We start from the raw sequence: 18,459 nt of genomic DNA on the forward strand, positions 1-18,459 counted from the left end.
AACATTGTCTCTAAATGTAGGGATCAAAAAGGTAATTAAACATGTAGTTTTAAATAGTATCTTAGGTTAGACGATCTGGATATGAAGGTGATATGGTCACACTGTTTTGAAATTTTTGCAAGAATTGATGTATTGGTTGATTCTTTTTTTTAAAGGAGTTTATCTTAAGTTTGCTTTGGTTGAGTATGATATGAATTATATTTATCTTTAGTTTGTTTTGATTGATTGTGATATTGAAGGAATCCACCTAGAATTTATGTATTGGTTGAATTGAAAAGAAAACCCTATTATTTTTTAATGCTTTGAAGTGGGCATGTGTATCAATATAGCTGTTAGAATATTACATCTATCATAAATTGATTGTAAATAGTTTGAGATAATATATTCAAATTTTAGTAGAAAGCATAAAGTTAAACTTTAGGTTACCCTATTTTGTATGATTGTATTATTTATCAACTTTGATCATTGTATGTTACATGAAACAAATGATGTTGTAGGACAATATCAACAAAGATGAATTGAGATTGTCTAATCTAATGAGAGATTGTCTAGACTATCTTATTTAATACTAGATTGTCTAGTCCGTCTTATTCAATACTAGACCTCTAGTCTATTCATTTTTACTAAATAATCTAATTTGTTGACAAACTTAAATTATCTTGTTTGGTGGTTAGTTTTTTTTTCTCATTATTTATATATATATATATATATATACACTTTATTTGTATGACTTTGACATTGCACAACAATTTGTTTTTCTTTACTTGTTATTCTCTAATTTTCCTCTCCCTCTACTATGTGCTGCTCTTTGGCTGTAATGTAGAATTCCATGAATTCAACAAACTAATTCTTAAAACTATGCACTGCATACCATACTATTAATATTCATGTATTTTTGGTTTCTTGATTGGAACCTTTTCCTTATAAGCGAGTTAGTATGTCCAATCTCTCTGTGTCGTATTCGTATTGATTGGTACTTTAATGAACCAATTAGTTGGAAAGTAACCTAATGTACATTTTCTTCTTCTTTAGATAATAGGTCAAAATGCTTTACATTTGGAGTGAAATGAAGTTGGTTTCTCCACAATTATCAAATTCAAATGTAAGATTTCTCATTTTCATTTTGAATTAGCTAATTATTATTACAAACTCACCTTGTAGAATACATTCTCCCACTTATTATTTTTAATAGCAGTCTTCATTCCTTCACCCAGCAAAACATTTCGACTTTCTTAACCATTAATAACTAATTGTTTGGTTTATAAAAAAAGTAAAAAGAAAGAAAGAAAAAGTAAAAATGAGATTTTATTTTTTTAATAATATATGAAATTAAAAATCGTTTATTTAGTTGGATAAAAGATTATATATATATATATATATATATATATATATAATGAAATAAAACAATTAATTTTTAAATAAAAAAATATAAAAAAATAGGATGACAATATAGATTATTAATATAAGATTTGTAGATTAATATATCTAGTCCGTTAAATATAACTAAGTTTATGAGTCGGCAAATTGACGCATATAAATTTTTTAAAAATTAAAAGGTCAACAATTTTTTTATAATTTTTTAGTTTAGAATTTGAATATTCTATAAAATAAAATTTACTATAATAAATAAAAAATTTTAAAGATTATTTATTTATTATAAATGAATAACAAAATATATTATAAAAAATATTAAAATAGTTCATGAAATGAAATCTAAAATTTTACTTATAAATATAAAATATTAAGGAAATAATAATAAAATATTTGATCATATTTAAAATACAAATAATTATATACAATAATGTTAATACAAAATAAACAAAACGAATCGACATGTGCTTTTAATCCGTATATATAACGTGACGAATTTAGATAAATAGCTCATTTCATATCCATTTCCAGCAAGCTTGGCCACACCAGTTACAACCAATAAGTCTATTATTTTTTTATACACCACAAACATATTTTATTGGAAGACTATTATATTCCAATAAAGTGAAGTTTTTATTTAACTTTGTATTAGTAGTTAAATAAAAATATTCTTAAATTGATTGACTTGGGTGATATAATGATCTATTGTTCATTTAAATTTTAATTTAGTTTCATAAGATCAATTTATAAAGTGGTGTTTGTATTTATTTATTTATATATTTTTTAAATATCATTAATTTTAGGTTATTTTTAGTTGAGGTAAAAATTTTAATACACTTTTTTAAGTTGAGATTCTTCGCCTTATGCATAAGATTATATGAGTGATTCGATAACAATTCGATGAATGTTTGATAAGATCATGAAACTCTTGATAAATTTTAGATGAAATCTAAAAAAATTAAGAAATAAATACCATTTTTAATGCATTTTAAAATGAATAACTATACAAGTATTTTCGCCTTTTAAGAAATTTTTTTTCTTTTTATCGCTCTCGTTCGTCCACAAAACTAAGAGGGAATATATTTTTATTATGAGACTAATTTTAATTTGTCACTCCTTCACAATTGAAAAAAATTCTAAACTATAAAATAAATTATTTAATTTTTAACTCGTTTTCCTTCCCTCCTCAATTATTCCTTTGAGATTCCATGATACACGAAACATAACACCAATTTCTTTATTCATTTTGGTAACATAGTACGAATTCAACGAAACGGAAAATGGTTTGGACCTTCACACTTACACACGTTCGATCGTTTTCTCAACAACACAAATAGGTACAAAAATAGTATAATAATGCAACCAACATGTGGCTGTGTGTCAGTGGTAAGGTGTCATCTCAGGTGCTAACAATAAATTATTATCATGATTCATGAGTTTACCAATAGTTTATTTTTTATTTGTGAGCTGTAAAGCGACATTTTTTTTCTCATCTAAATTAAATCTCTTGAACATGTAGTAAAGAAACTTGAAATGTGTCATTAACTGTTTTTTTTTATAAATTTATTAAAATACTTTAGACTGACTCATAATGACGTAAGTGTTATAAAAAAATATTAATAAAAAAATATTAATAAAAAAATATTTTAATAATTTTCTTATTATAGATCTATGAAGTCTAAATATTAGACTAATAAAAAAACCATTTTCACATTATAATAGATTGACAGAAAACATATTTAACATTTATAGTGTTAGTATAGAAAGGTATGATCCAAAAGAATACACTGAGAGATTAAATCGAGAAATATATATAATCACGGTAGTAAAATCTAATTTAATAAAGTCCAAATTAATGAGCGTGTTTAAAATAATAAATGGTGCAGAAAAAAAATCAAAATAAGTTATAAATTCAATAAGAGAGTCTTATAAATAGATGATTTATCCAAGAGGTAAGTATGAGTGAATTTTATATGATGAATACACAAATTATTTATGACTTTGACATCAGAGTGCCTTGTAGATACATACATCCAACTGTGAAAGGAAAAGCCGAAAACCCAACTGTGAGAGGAGAAGCTGAAAGCCTAGTCCGAGAAATCAACCTGTAAAGATTGTGTCATCAGCTTGAACAAAGATTCCTCGCCCTTTTTGCGTGTATATATATATATATATATATATATATATATATATATATATATATATATATATATATATATATATATATATATATATATATATATATATATATATATATATATATATATACTATACACTTCCTATAATATTGTTACAAAACATTTTTTTGCCTTTGTAATGATTCATTTGATCACTCCCAGCCTTTCTTTAATAGAATTCACATCAAATGATAGACTGAAAACAAAGAAAATGATAATGAAAATTAGGGGGAAGTAAAATCGGATGAATTATATGAAAGAGTAAAAGTAAGTAAAAAATGAGATGATTATTATTTATTCCTTATTATAATAAAAAACACAAATATTAATAAAATATTTATGACATAATTAAATACTAATAAAGTATTTATTATATAATTAGTTTTGTCACTTTCCATATTTTTTCAATTTTTGAGGAAAAACGTAATTTTTTTTCATAAATAAAATGTTTTACTTCAACAGTAGAAAGAACATATTTAATCATGATTTGTTACGACGGTTTAAATCTATATATTATAATAAGTTTAATATATTATAAGTTTTTTATTAATAAATTTAATGATTAATATATGTTTTTTAAATAGTTATGAGAGTTTACTTGAGGTAGTTGTTAAGAATAAACTATAATACGTTTTATTTATCGTAAGTTATTTTTATGGTAAATTATATAATATATTACTATTATTATTTGCATTTGCATTTAATATATATTATTATTATATAATAAACCACGATGTGCATATCCCAAGCATTCTTGACTTGTGAAAAAAATATATCAATTAACTCAAATAATTAAGTATATAAATATTAATTTTAACTTGTTTATTAAATAACTGTTTAATTATAAAGATATTCAATTATCCATCTCCATTATATTAGAAACTATTAAATGTGACTGAGTGTCACATTTTTTTACTTTAATATATTATTTACATTATAAATTTTCAATGAGTTAATCTTGATGTACAAATATGCTATCAAGTTTTTATTTGAAAATGTGTCCATGTAAATTTCATTTATTAGGCAGAAAATACTAGTATATAAGAAAAAAATTATTAAAAAATCTCTTCATATGTTGGTTAAGGTTAGAAGGAGCGAATGAAAAATAGTATAATATAATAACTTTGTAAAGTTTTTTATGATGGATTTTTTCATAGGAAGTGAATTTTATATGTTGGTTCATTATTAATCGACATAAAATTTATTATCTTGCATGTATTTGTGTCATTTTTAAAATACATACGGAAATTTCATTCTAATGGTCATCAAAAATATTTTTTATATATTACGACAGTGGTTAAAGTCCTTCTTCTAAAAATTTATAAATATAGTGTTTTTCTTTGTTTTTTAGAAATTGGTAAATTTTTAAAAAATTTACATAAATAGATAAGTTGTAAACGATTTTAGTCTTAAGAAATCGTGTTAATTAGATGCATGAAACGATGAAATTATTTTTTATTTCAAATCAGAAGTCGTATATCGAAAAATATTTTTTAATTTATTTTGTATAAAAGTCGTGCTCTAAAAGATGATTTACAATTTTTTTTTCTTTTCAACCTTGCAGTGAAGTCATGCTTGTGGAGACGATTTCTATTTTTCTTTTAACTCAAGTCGTGTTTCTTTTTTCAATTATTTTTTTTCATTGTTGTTGTTTTTTATTTTTTATTTGGTTTTTTTAATTTTATTGCTATATTATTAAATATATTTTTAAATTAAAACAATAAATTTTAATGAATTAAAAAAATTTAAAATCCAAACAAAATTATCACAAATATATTATAATATTTTTTAAAAATAAAATATATTTTTTTCTTATATTATAATACAAAATTAGTTTTTATTCATAGTTCAAACGGAAGACCAGTTGCATGCTTGTGAGAAAACTATTAAAATAAATTATTATTAATTTTTTACATGAAAAATTAATTTTTAGTAAAATATTTTAACATTATAGTATTATAGTTTGTATTGAAAATTTATTTGTCACGTAAAAATAAATTTGATAAATATTTATTTTAATAATTTTTTTAATATAAATATATTAAGGATATAAAATTTGGACTAAAGATAAAAATCAATTTTACATAAAAATACGGAAGTGATAACATATTTAACTTTTTTTAATAAATCATATAAGAGAATACAATAATAAAATTTATTCACTATCTTTAAATTACATAACTTGTTTAAATTTTAGAAAAAAAAATATTCAAGGTTTCTAACTCAATTAAACTTAACAATATACTCAACTCAATAATATTTAATTGAAAATATCTAAATTGAATAGTGAAACAACTACTTTGATTGGAGGAAGGGAATTTGAAGATAAGGCTCCTTGGTAACTAGACCTTGTCATATCATGAATAGTTCATGTTTTCTCTCACATTTTCTTTATTGGAGATTGGGGAATTGTAGATAAGCCTCTATCTTAACTTCTCATATTCCCACAGATCAATTATGCTTGTGAAACAGAAGAAACAAATAAAAAAATTAACATGTAAATGAAGTATACTAAATAATATAGGAAAATAAAACAAAATAATGATAATTAAAGTAATATTTTTGGATAATTACAAATGTGGAAACACACTAATAGTTGAAATATTAACAAATATATCCCATGTAACAAATTGTAATTGGACATAGATAACCACAGTGAGTTGTTTTGAACTCACCAAATTCAATGACAACCAGGCTGAATTTATCTGTAGGCCCAATTTCCATTAATGGGTTTGCATGTAACCTTCAGTTTCATATACTCAAACTTACATGATTCAGTATATGCAATTTCTCCCTTCACCTCCATTCTTTTAAAAAAATCCAATCTTATATTGGTAGTTGAGGTAAATTTTGCACTGTTTTTTAGTTCATTTTCTGTTTGCTTATCTTTTTCATTTTTTTTATACTAGATTGCACAATCCATAACACTCCTTAGTGTAATATGTATTCTGGATTGTACAATTTGGAAGGTAAATCTGGATAAAAAAATGTCTTCCAAATTGTTCAATTTGTAACATATTTTGAACTTACAATTTGAATTGTAGAATCTGAAAGACAAATTTGGATATGAATTAACCTTCCAAATTGTACAATTTGAAATACATATTATAGTAATGAGGTGTTATGAAATGTGCAATCCAGATTATACTTATGGATTCAAGAATACATTTTACATTTTGTAATTCAGAGTATACTTTATTAAAGAAAAAAATATTCTAAATTATAGAATTCTACAATTCAAGAGGTGTAAATAATAATAAAAAAAAACATTTTGAGATTGTAAAATCTGAAATATATTTTGTTAAGAAAAAAGTAATGCTTTTTATCTTACCTATGGAGGTGCCATAGAAGCTATGGATGTGGATGAAGAAACAACCTTCATCAGATTTAGGTTATGCATTGTTTTCTTTAGGCAAATTCTTCCTGCACCCTTTTATTAATCTGCACCCATACTTTTGAAAATACTGAAATTATTCTTCTGAAAATTAATGTAGGTATTGTGTAGTAGTTAGTTTGTTGTGAAAGTTGTAGTGTTACATCTATGGTGGTTGGTGGTGGAGTTTATTGGTAATTCATATCTCCAATAAGGAATCTTGAAATGCTCTCCAACATAAAAATGCAACCAGAAGCAAAGAAGAGGGGTTGCGGCTGCTATGGAGAAGAATGCTAAGATGAAGAAGTGTGGAAAAGAAAAGAAAAGGGTATTATTTATTTTTTCACTAAGGGTAAAAAGGTATTTTTACTCCATTGGGGGTGCAAGATGAAAACATGGGGTAGAGGAGGAATTTGACTTTTCTGTACAACTTCAAAACCAGCTTCAAAAGTTGGAGAAGGAACTTGACTTCTATGAAATTTTTCATTTGTTCTTTTGTAGTTCAAAGCAAAGATTTATCATAACAATGAACTTCCTCTATCTCACCATACACTATTTTTCACAATGAAGAAAAGAAGAACATAATAGGAGTTTTAAAAATTCGTCAAATACCAGTCATAATTCATCGGGTTGGGAATTACCTTATTTTTGTGCTACTTGTTTTGCCTTTTACAAATATGATTATCCCTCAAAGAAGAAAAATAGTATATGTATAACTATTATTAGATTCAATGCATGGAGATTGACACAAACATTAATAAAATATTTTTTCTTTGTACTATTAATTAGTAAATGTTTGTGCTTGGCACGCTAACTAAAGATTATTTCTTTTTCATAAAAAGGTAGGTGAAGTTCAATTAGGACTTTAATTTCTTATTTAAAAAAAAAAACATTTTCGTCATAGAGCATGACAAGAAGATTTAATTTTGTCTGACTTTTTAATTTTTCGAATCAAATATAATTTTATGCGAGATCTTTTTGAAAAAGAAAAAAAAAATCTAATTAAATTATTTTAATGCTTTTCTTGTGATATATATTTTTTAAAACCATTACAAAAATTGTGTAATGAAAACTCTTTTTATTTCTAAGTTAAACAATTGAGTAACTCCGTTTATGCTGATTCTTATATTTGTTATAACTTTGAAAAATTACATTTGTGTATTTTATTCTTATGTCTTAACACGTTTTCTTGTTTAAGATATTGTTCTTTTATTTTATGTATAAACCATACATAAAGTCATGCTATAAATAAATGATAAATATAAGTGTATTTCATTAAAGAAAAACCAATGTAAAGTATTTGAAAATAGTTAACATAATTTTTTTAAAACATTATTTGTCATTAACTAAAATTGATGACTGATATTTATAAACAATGATTACATTACATTAACAATGAATGTGACCTAATGTGTAGCTATGTCAAATATTCACACCTTGCCTTGTTTGTTAAACCATTTGTGTAGTGCCCTCTTGCATATATTATTATTATTCAATGAATAAGAACAAAGCCTTCCCATGTCATAGTTATTTTTGTTTATTAATTCAAGCTGTAATTACTATTTTATATCTAACCCATATTTTTATTTGATTGAAAGTTGCCTTATATGATACTATCCCCAATTTTAAATATAAATTAAAAATTACAACTACATCAATGCTGATTTCAAATATAAATAAAGACATATAAACTAATTATTGATTTCAAATATAAATAAAGACATATAAACTAATTTCACATAATTTTGTAGAGTGCTTGTTACGATATTAAATTATTTAGAAGTGTCTTCGGTATACGGGTTGAAACACCCCTAAAATATCGTCTTTTATTTCATTAATTCATTGTTGATATAAAAAAAAAATCTGTTTTAAAATATCCTTCATCTAATTGATGTTTTAATTTTTAACATCTCTTATTTATTGTTAATGTCAAGTTTTAATAAATGATAGTTTAAGAAAGAAGATTATTTTTTAAAATGAAATTAATACAACTAAATAGCACTAACTAAGTTTTTTAATTAACACACCATTTTGGTTTATATTCAAGATTTGGAAGGGGTAAATATTAACTTTTACAATAATTATGTGAAAAAAATCACATATAAGATGCTCTTCAATTGGTTGCCATTGCAAAAATCTTTACACTAACACTACATTAAAAAAAAACTTATCTTTAATAGTTTCTGTTGGAGAGTGAGGTATCTATATGAAAGTCAATTTAAGAGAAAAACAATATATATAAAGAGAAAGAAAATGCACATGAAATGTTACTCAATTTAATATGATGAATAATGATAATTTCATTGTGGTGATATCAACTAGGATGAGTTACTGTTGAAATGACTTCAATTCCTCTTCAAAATCAATACCAAAAACCAAAAACAAAATTAGATACAGAATACCCGAAAGCAATCTAGTTACTATAACTTAGGATTTGGTACAACAGGAGGGGCAAGCACCTAGATCTACAGGCAAGGACTTAAAGAACTAAAAATTTATTTGAATTCTCAACAAAGGTGTGAAATATAATTCAGATTTTGACAGGAGTATGAAAACAAAAAAATCACCATGTACATCACAGTAATTCTCTGTAATACCAACAGACTTAACAAGTCCCCCAGAAAAACCTCTATATAAATGAAATCTAAAAGATCAAAACTTTGAAAAAATGGAGGCTTAAAAATGGGGGGAAATGGTTATACTCCTTGATAAGAAGGAATTAACTTTAAGAAGAAAGCATGTAGCATGACACATTTAAGCAGTTGGACTCCAACACCAAAAAATGAGGCACCAGGGACAAGTTCTTTCTTAATTTGACTCTACAAGAATGTACTTAGTATCTAGGCTGTGATTTTCTTTCCTTTAACTTTATCCTTGAGGGTTCCCTTATATTGTTTTGATAAATCCAATGCATCACCTGCAGTTTGTTTCTTCCGCTTACTAATGCTGGCAGGATTACCAATGGGACCTGACCAAGCTTGGAATGGTTCCTTTGAAAAGGTGTAGGAGGTTGAACCCAAAGAGATGTCAGAAGGAACAATATCTGGATCAATGTGATTAGAAGATCCCAAAGGAAAGCCAAGTTGTCCATCTTCATGAGGTGGAGGGAACTTTTCACTCTTGCTCTTAGCATTTGCATGAGTGATTAAACGCCTTCTCTGTTGCACACATCACAGCAGCCAATAATCAGTGTTACTTTTATACTTCCAGTCATAATTGTACAGATTTTCAATTGCCAATTATTAAAAATGAAAATTATTAGAAGGAAAACAGCATAATAAGGCACCAAAACATAATCTACTATGATCAATAGATAGTAGTAATTTTCTTCAACATACATCAACGTTGGATTGAAGCTCAGCATTGGCTTCAAGAGCAGGAGCACCTTTGGCAGACCGATCACGCAACCGATGCTTCTTTGCACCATCAACATGAGCTTTGCCTGCAGCTCTTGATCTGGTCATCCATATTTGCAGGGAATATCGGTCAAATATAATAAGATCACCAAATTAAAACTAGCAGATGTTAATCAAAATGAACAAAGGAACACTCTGCTGGTCACTACATATGTATGTCATTGTGTGTGTTGGGGTCTGTAAGTTGAAGCAGAGTGTGGTTAATCTGCTCACCATCTCTAGTGTTGTTCAGTCATAACATTAAAGCATGGAAAGCTATAGTTTGGCACCTATTTAGCTAATATAAATAAAGAGAACATGTAAAAAGTTTTTCAGTCTCCACTTTTTGTCATAAAAGGTATTTATGATAAGTGTAGTTGAATAATTCAGATAAAATTAAATATTATTATTAACTACACCTTATATTTTTTAACCTGAATGTCAATACCTCCTCCAACCTTTTTGTCCCAACCCCCTGCTTTTTAAATATATATCTTTTTTAAATGTTCACACGTGCGTGCATCAAGCAAACTTCATAGAAAAGATACCTCCTTGCTTCATCATCCCGTCGTTTAGCATCCATTTCCTTTGTTGGGGGATATTTTGGAAGACTAAGAGGATCACAGGCATAAGGTTCTGTGGTAAAGAACTGCAAAATAATAGGAAGGTTGAACAAAATACCAAGGGTTTGATTTAAAAAAAATGGAAAAGATATCTAAATTCAACAAAAACAACATCTACTTAAGATTCAAGAGAAGTTTCAATTTATTAAGATTAATTTTGGAATAACATCCCTTATGGTGATTGTTTAAAACATGTCATCCAATCCATCATTTGGGATATTCATATACTTGTTACTCCAAGGAAAACACGACACATTGAATTAACTTCCAAGGTCATCCAAACAACACCATTTTACATCAAATCAAACTTGTAGATCTTATTCCAAGAAAGGCATATCATCCAAATGATACAAAAATTACAATGTTTTCCTCAGACAACATTCAAGATTTGAGGGACCAGTCTCCTAAAGCAGCAGTTCACAACAATCATGCGCATTTTTTGGCATAAGATATCAGAGGCAAAAAGCTGAAGAACCATGCCCCCAAAGTTTTTTGTTAATAATAGAAGAACCCACTGTCAATCTTGTAGTTTAGGATCATATAATAAAACTAGTGATTCATCACAAAGGTGCTCAAGAAGTTCAACATACGGCTTATTTTATGTTTCATGAAATAGTCCCGAATATGTGCTTTAGGCAATCTACGGACACTGAGAACAGATCAGGATCCAATAGATGTCTAAGTAGCATGAAATAATAATATAAAAAAACGAGTTTTCAAAATCCCACCTCACTTCTTAGAGCTTCTGAGGCACACTTTCGTTCTGCTGGATCAATTGCAAGAAGAGTCTCAATAAGGGGCAGAGCTGAAGGTGGAAAATCTTTAAATGTCTCTTTTATACACCTCTTGTATGGATCTCGAGGTTTAAACAAGGTAGCATTAGGCATCTTTGACTTCTTCCAGTACTCATCAGAAGGTGATCCACAAAGTTTGTATATCTTATGCAGTTGTTCCACCTGGGTAAGTTATCAGGAAAGGGTCAGAAAATATCCAATGAAGATTACAAATAACCAGCAAATATGGTGCAAGTAATATATTATTAATGCAAATTGCAATACAAACTCCTTCAAACTACATAAGAGATGGAAGAGCTAAACATAAGATCTTGTATATCACTTAAAAAGTGTGATTTGGGAAAACAGACAAGGGGGTGCATTTAAACAAACAGAAATCTTGTAAAGATAATGTTTCGTAGTTATTAGTCTGCATTGCATAATTTGATAACTGAACCAAAATTATTATATCTATCATCATAATCACTAGTAGTGCTGCAAGAGAAAGTCTGGCTGGAAGAGAAAATGCTGCAAGACACTAGTCCTAGCATGGTCGTAGCTATCAGAATTGTATTACTCACTTCAATACTCTTGTGTTGTGGTCAGTTAATCCTGTGACATGTTTGTTGGGCTCTGGATGATACATTAGAATCTTGGCATTTCCTTGCTGGTTACCTCTCAGGTTCTTAGGGGCAATGTATTTATGAGGCAGGGTATGTACTTGTGATTGTTGGGAGAGAGTGTTATGGGTACTTGGATTTTGTAAACAGACCACGGAACTGGTTACATTGCATTTATGTGTACAATAGGCAATTAAAAGTCATACAACCAACTGGTTATGCATAAGAGGAAAACATATTTGTAAATCGCTTTCTTCAGGTAATACTGGTACCAGCTTATACTAATATACCATTATCATTGCTGATAAAAAAAACTAGTGCTAAATCCTTAAAAATGCATGCCTTGATTTTTTTCTCTTCTTTTGAGGGAGCATTGCTTTGTACACCATTAACACACGGCCAAATAAAATGGACAAACTGACATTTTAACCAGTCAACCAAGAAAAATGTTTTAGTAATAACATTTTGAATTGGTAACAGGTATGCAGCTTCGGTGTGTGCAATTCTCTTGTTGAGAAACATCTGGTTATGCTCCAACACTTCATTCCTCCCTAGAAGAAGTTTCAAGTAAATATCTTATCGATCAACATTCAACTCATAAGAATCATGCTCCTTTATAGTATTCTAAAATTTGTATCTCCTTTTTACCAGTTTTTGTTTTCAATAATACGTGTATGTTAAAGAAGCTTGAACAAGGGATATAAAGGCAAAGGTACACATGCACAAATGAAAACCAAAGGTACAAGGGTTACATCAGACGGGAAGTAGCTAGTTACAATCTCTTCCACTAGATTTTACATCATCTACCCTATAATTTGATTTGTTCCACTTTCACCCATCATGTTTCATGAAAGATTTCCTAAAAACTAATTTAAATAAAAAATATTAAGCAAATATTCTCAACATTCCTCCTTGCCTTAATATTTGTTTATTTGAATTTCATATTTGATTCTCCTTCTTTTAATGCTTGATTTCCTCCTTTTTTTTTCTTGTAATTCTAATCTTTCTCTTTCTTTCATGAGATCAGTTGGAGATCCCACTTCGACTAGATATTAAAGTTGGGTGCAAACCTCACCTATAGGCCGGTTTTATAAAGTTAAGTTAGACTTAAAGTTCACTTCTTAATATGGTATCAGAGTCATTTAAAGTCTATCCTAGCGAGAGTTTATTGGGCCTATCGTGCCACCCGCTATCGGATCGCTATCGAACCACCAATAAATATATAGTCACACGCACGAGTTGGTAGCCTAGGTGTGAGGGGTGTATGTTGGAGATCCCACATCGACTGGAGATTAGAGTTGGGTGCAAACCTCACCTTATAAGTCGATTTTATGAGGTTGAGTTAAGCTTATAGTTCACTTCTTAATGGGATCATATCTTCATTTAATTTGACATTCTTCATGCATTTCTTCTTTTATCAACCTCATCATTTTGTCTATTATGAATTCCATGTAGTAACATTGAACCTTTGATGGATGTTAGAATATGGTTCTTCCTCTACTTTCTCCTCTTGGACATCAAACTTTTTCAAGAGACATCTATCTTCTTTTAATTTTGATCTTTCTTTTATATCTTCTTCATTTGTATTCAACTCCTCTTTAATCAAGTGTTCCACAACAAGTTGTTCTCCATTCTTAATTCTTAGTTTAGAAATATAAGATTTGTTGAGTTCTTTTAAAAGTTATCGATCACGCATCATATGGTTTAGTATCTATAAGCCAACCTTTTGTAAATTTGTTGGTTGTAAAATATGATGTTGGTTCCTCTTCTGATTCGTCCTCTACAATCTTTAAAACTTCTTGAGGGTTTTGAGTTTTGCATATCTTTTCTGCATGTCCCAATTGACCACATTTGTGACATTTTGCATCTCACATCCATCAATACTTGTTGTGTTAGTGATTATTTTTCTTGCAATAGGGACAAGATCGAAAAACATGTGTTGTTGTTTTGGTTGTATTTGCTCCTTTTGTAGTTCTTGACTTCGAAGTAAAGCACCATCACAATCTTCTCTCATCAACCTTCATTGCCCTTGTACTTGCAAGGCATGAATCACTTCTGTCAAGTTAAGATCCTTTGTGTTTCCTAACAAAATAATAGATGTTTTGTATCTCTCCGGTTACCTAAATTTTCTCAACTAGTATGGAATTCGGAAACTCCTTACCCAATAATTTTATCTTGTTAGCAGTACCCAACAATTTGTTCGAGTATTCCTTAATTGTCTAAAATTCTTTCATCCTTTGCAGCTCAAACTCCCTTATCAAATTTTGCACTTTCATGCCTCAAATATTCACGTTTCCTTCATATTCTCCTTTTAAAAAATCTCTAATGTATTTGGGTGACCTTAGGGTCATGATTCTGGTGAGAATCATTTGTGAAACACCAACAAACAAACATGACTTCACCTTAGCGTTCTCTGTCCTTTTTTTTTTCTTTTGCATCTTGATTTCAGCCATGATAGGATAGCGGATCAACAATGTAATCTTCTTACACAACTTCCGATAAATCTAGCCCCTCTAGATAAGTTTGCATACTTATAGCTCATAGATCATAACTTTCACTAAAAATGGAATACGACTTATGAGAAATTTCTTTCTCCTTCCATTCCATAGGTCTCGTGACAACTATTGCTCTAATATCACTATTGGGATTTTGGAAATATAAGAGATATGTTATATGGAGGAGCTTGTGATTTATTTTATCCATGTACTCTATATAGAATAAAATGTAACATAATATCAAATATTAACAATATCCCAATCTAAGCATCCTAAATCTAAATAATAAATAAATATTTTTATCTTCATGTAAAATATATTTTAAAAAAAACTTAAAGATTTCTTAAATATTGATTTAAGTAAAAGATGTTAAGCAAATATTCTCAACAAATGGTTTATTAAATCATGCAGTAACTCAGCAATTGGTTATTTCTCATACTTTTCAGTTTCTTAGTTTATTTCTCATTGATTACATGTTTTCATATTCATTGCAGATATGCATAATGCCAGCCTTCCAAATGGAAGTACAGTGTATAAGGATTGGATCATAGTACACAGGCTGACCCTGATGGTTGGGAGGCAGAAGGAGTTGCAATGCAAAAATTAAAAGGTTAATACATGCATATTTAGAAAGAAGAATGTTCCATTAGGATATATAGCTTCTTTTTACTATTTCAAAAACATAAAATTTGTTGGATTACCACACTAACTGTTAGGCAAAGATTTTAAATGAAAATTCCTATAAATCCAAATAAGACAATTTAAGATCTCACCTCTGTACGTCCAGGAAGAATAGGTTTCCCAGCCAATAACTCTCCTAAAATGCAACCAACACTCCAAAGATCGATGGCCACACCATATTCTGTGGCACCAAGAAGTAACTCAAGAGGGCGGTACCAAAGGGTAACTACACGATTAGTCATGGGATGGCTGCAGTTTGGATCAAAGAAAGACGCAAGGCCGAAGTCAGCAATTTTAAGTATCCCTTCATTGTTAATAAGAAGATTTGATCCTTTAATATCACGGTGAAGTATGTTTCGACTATGACAGTGCTCAAGTCCTGATAGCAGTTGATGCGTGTAACATTTAACCTGCAGTAGGAGACAGTATTTTGGAGACATCAAACACAGCAAATTGAAAAGAAGCCAAAGGGTATCTTCTATTTCTTAGATTATTAAGGCAAACCTGGTCTAACCTGGGGCTCTGTAAATTTTATGTCAGGGCTTGCAGCAAGTCCAGCTAAATCATGCACCATGTAATCAAACACCAGGTACAAACTCAAGGACATTCTGGATGTAACTAAACCTTCTAGCTTTATAACATTGGGATGATCCAATCTTCGTAAAATAAGAATCTCTCTGGCCATGAATTTTACACTCTCAGGTTCCAAATTGTCAAATCGAACCTTCTTCAGTGCAACAATCTTACCCGTCAAAGTGTCTTTAGCTTTGTATACATTACTATAAGTTCCTTGACCAATCTAATAAGGAAATTTAAAGAAAAATAAAACAAGAATGAGAAGAACAGAATTTGGATCTCAATATGCAGACTCAATTGGACTTCAAACCACATCCACACGTCCCTGATATGGCAAGACTCATCAAATGCATTTCCATTTAAGTTAAAAGTAACACAAGCATCTAAATAAAATTGAAGTTCAAAATTTTTGCCAATCAATACAAACCCACCTTATCAATTTTCTCAAATGTGTCAGCCTTTCGCGGAATCCACCCGCTAAGGGCTTCACCACACACTGCTGTTAGCCAAGGTGGCCACCCAGCTGCTACTTGCTCCCCCTGCAAATGCTTCGGTGGATTACTTAGCCTTGGATTTGGCTTTGATCTTCTTCTGTCACCTTTTGGCCCCCGGACTTCATCGGCACCACCACTCCCTTCCCTTCCCTTCTCTTTCTCCTTCTCCTTCTCACCATTCAGAGCCTCTACCACGTTCTCCTCAGCTCTGCTTGAGGACACATCATCAATTTTCTTGTTGGATTCAACACTCACACTCTTCTCCTCCTTCGCCTCGGAGATTATTCCCGATGACACTTCTCTCCCAATCACACACCCCATTAACTCTCCTCGAAGCCAAGCTTCATTCCCTTGACATGACTCGCTCTTGTAAGGGTTTCGGATCACCACACTAATCCAATAACAATAAAAAAAAAGGTAAAACACGAGCATGATTATATGATCACGATTATAACTATTACGAGTAAAAAACATTTTACCCTTGATCAACCTGGTCATCCTACAACAATCGGTAACATCATCCGGGGAAATAAAAACACTTAAGCATCAAGTGACGAATGAGAAGAATTTGGAATAAAAAGCAAAGCTTATTCCCGTCTAGGACGATCACTGGCCCAAAAGGTGCAGGAGTACAAACATACACACTGACCAATTATGAATTCAGTTGACCGTCAAAGTGATCTATCTACATACACAAAAGGAAAGTGAAAAAGTACAAATTTTTATTTTCATTTATAGCTTCCCAGATAGAGGAAGCACGTGATGGGTTGAGAAAAAAAAAAGGGCAAAGAAGAAAAACAGAAAAAAGAGCAGGGCGGTTGCAGAGCGTGATAGAGAAAGAGTAATTGGAACTGGGGTTTGTATTTGAATAAAGAGAAAGAGGTTGTTGTCTTGTCTGAGAAGTGTGGGCACTGTGTTACCTGCGTTTGTTTGTCTGGTGATGTTGTTTGGTCCTTTTGTAGCTCTCTCCGAGACGAGACGAGGAATATAGAGAGGATGAGATCTTCCAACTCTCATAAAGTCAAACCTCTACAAATCTCTTTCTTACAACACCCATTTCATTTCTTTTCTACTTCTTTCCTCTTTCCACCTTCCTAAATTCATGCCTCTTATTCTTAATTTCATTCTTGTGCCCAAATAAATTAGGGAATCACTGGAAAAAGAGACTCACAAACCAAGGACCCAAATGATTGCTAATTATTGTTATTATTTTTTCATTTTGAATTCTGTTCAAACTGATATATAACATGTTTGGTTGGAGGAAGGTGATGAAAATAAGGAGTGATGGAATTAAATTGATTTGTTTGACAAGACCAAAATTAAAAAAAAATAGTTAAACAGTGGTTTATTTTATTTTATTTTCGTTTGTTAATAAAACATTTTAAAATTTTATCTATTTATTTTATTCAAAATAGAAAAAAAGTAGGTAGGGGAAAAAAATAAAATAGAAAATAAAAATACGTGCACATAGTTTTTTTTTTTGTTAAATCAATATATTTTTTAGTGAGGACTGGTTTTTTTATATATTGAAATTTATGTAAGAATTTTACTTTTTTAAATGACTTATTTTTGTTTCTGAGGTTATAAAGTGCTGATTAGTGTTTGTTATTTTCTTTTTTGAAAGTAAAATAATTGAAATAATGGTACTTATAATTTTAGGACCGATTTAATGTTTTACTTTGGTGGAATGAAACACTAGTCAGGAATTTTGTTTTGTTTTGGAGAGAATGGACTTTTTTTTAAGAGAAGAAAATAATGAAACTAGTTCTTTCTTATAAATTGGTAAGTTACAAATTTAAATTGTACTGACTTAGTATAAGTGAAACATTCAAGAATTATGAAATGTAAGTTAAAACCAAGTAAACTCATCCTACTTTAAGT

General features: G+C 29.2%; 1 protein-coding gene across 2 annotated transcripts; it reads right to left on the reverse strand.

Moving 5' to 3' along the window:
- Positions 1–9,400: 9,400 nt before the first annotated feature.
- Positions 9,401–17,864, reverse strand: LOC137829876 (probable serine/threonine-protein kinase At1g54610). 2 transcript variants are annotated; one of them, XM_068636852.1, is made up of 9 exons: positions 17,499–17,794; positions 17,058–17,263; positions 16,516–16,969; positions 16,023–16,307; positions 15,601–15,918; positions 11,668–11,895; positions 10,865–10,965; positions 10,260–10,377; positions 9,401–10,079 (listed from the first exon to the last, which is right to left on the reverse strand). In XM_068636852.1, exons 3-9 carry the CDS (start codon positions 16,897–16,899, stop codon positions 9,762–9,764), a joined length of 1,752 nt encoding a protein of 583 aa, XP_068492953.1. In that variant the 5' UTR covers positions 16,900–16,969; positions 17,058–17,263; positions 17,499–17,794; the 3' UTR covers positions 9,401–9,761. The 2 variants fall into 2 exon arrangements, with proteins under 2 accessions (XP_068492953.1, XP_068492952.1); XM_068636851.1 differs by lacking the exon at positions 17,058–17,263 and having other exon boundaries at positions 17,499–17,864.
- Positions 17,865–18,459: the final 595 nt, after the last annotated feature.

The sequence above is a fragment of the Phaseolus vulgaris genome, chromosome 7 (genome assembly GCF_000499845.2).
Source record: "Phaseolus vulgaris cultivar G19833 chromosome 7, P. vulgaris v2.0, whole genome shotgun sequence".
Taxonomy (NCBI): domain Eukaryota; kingdom Viridiplantae; phylum Streptophyta; class Magnoliopsida; order Fabales; family Fabaceae; genus Phaseolus; species Phaseolus vulgaris.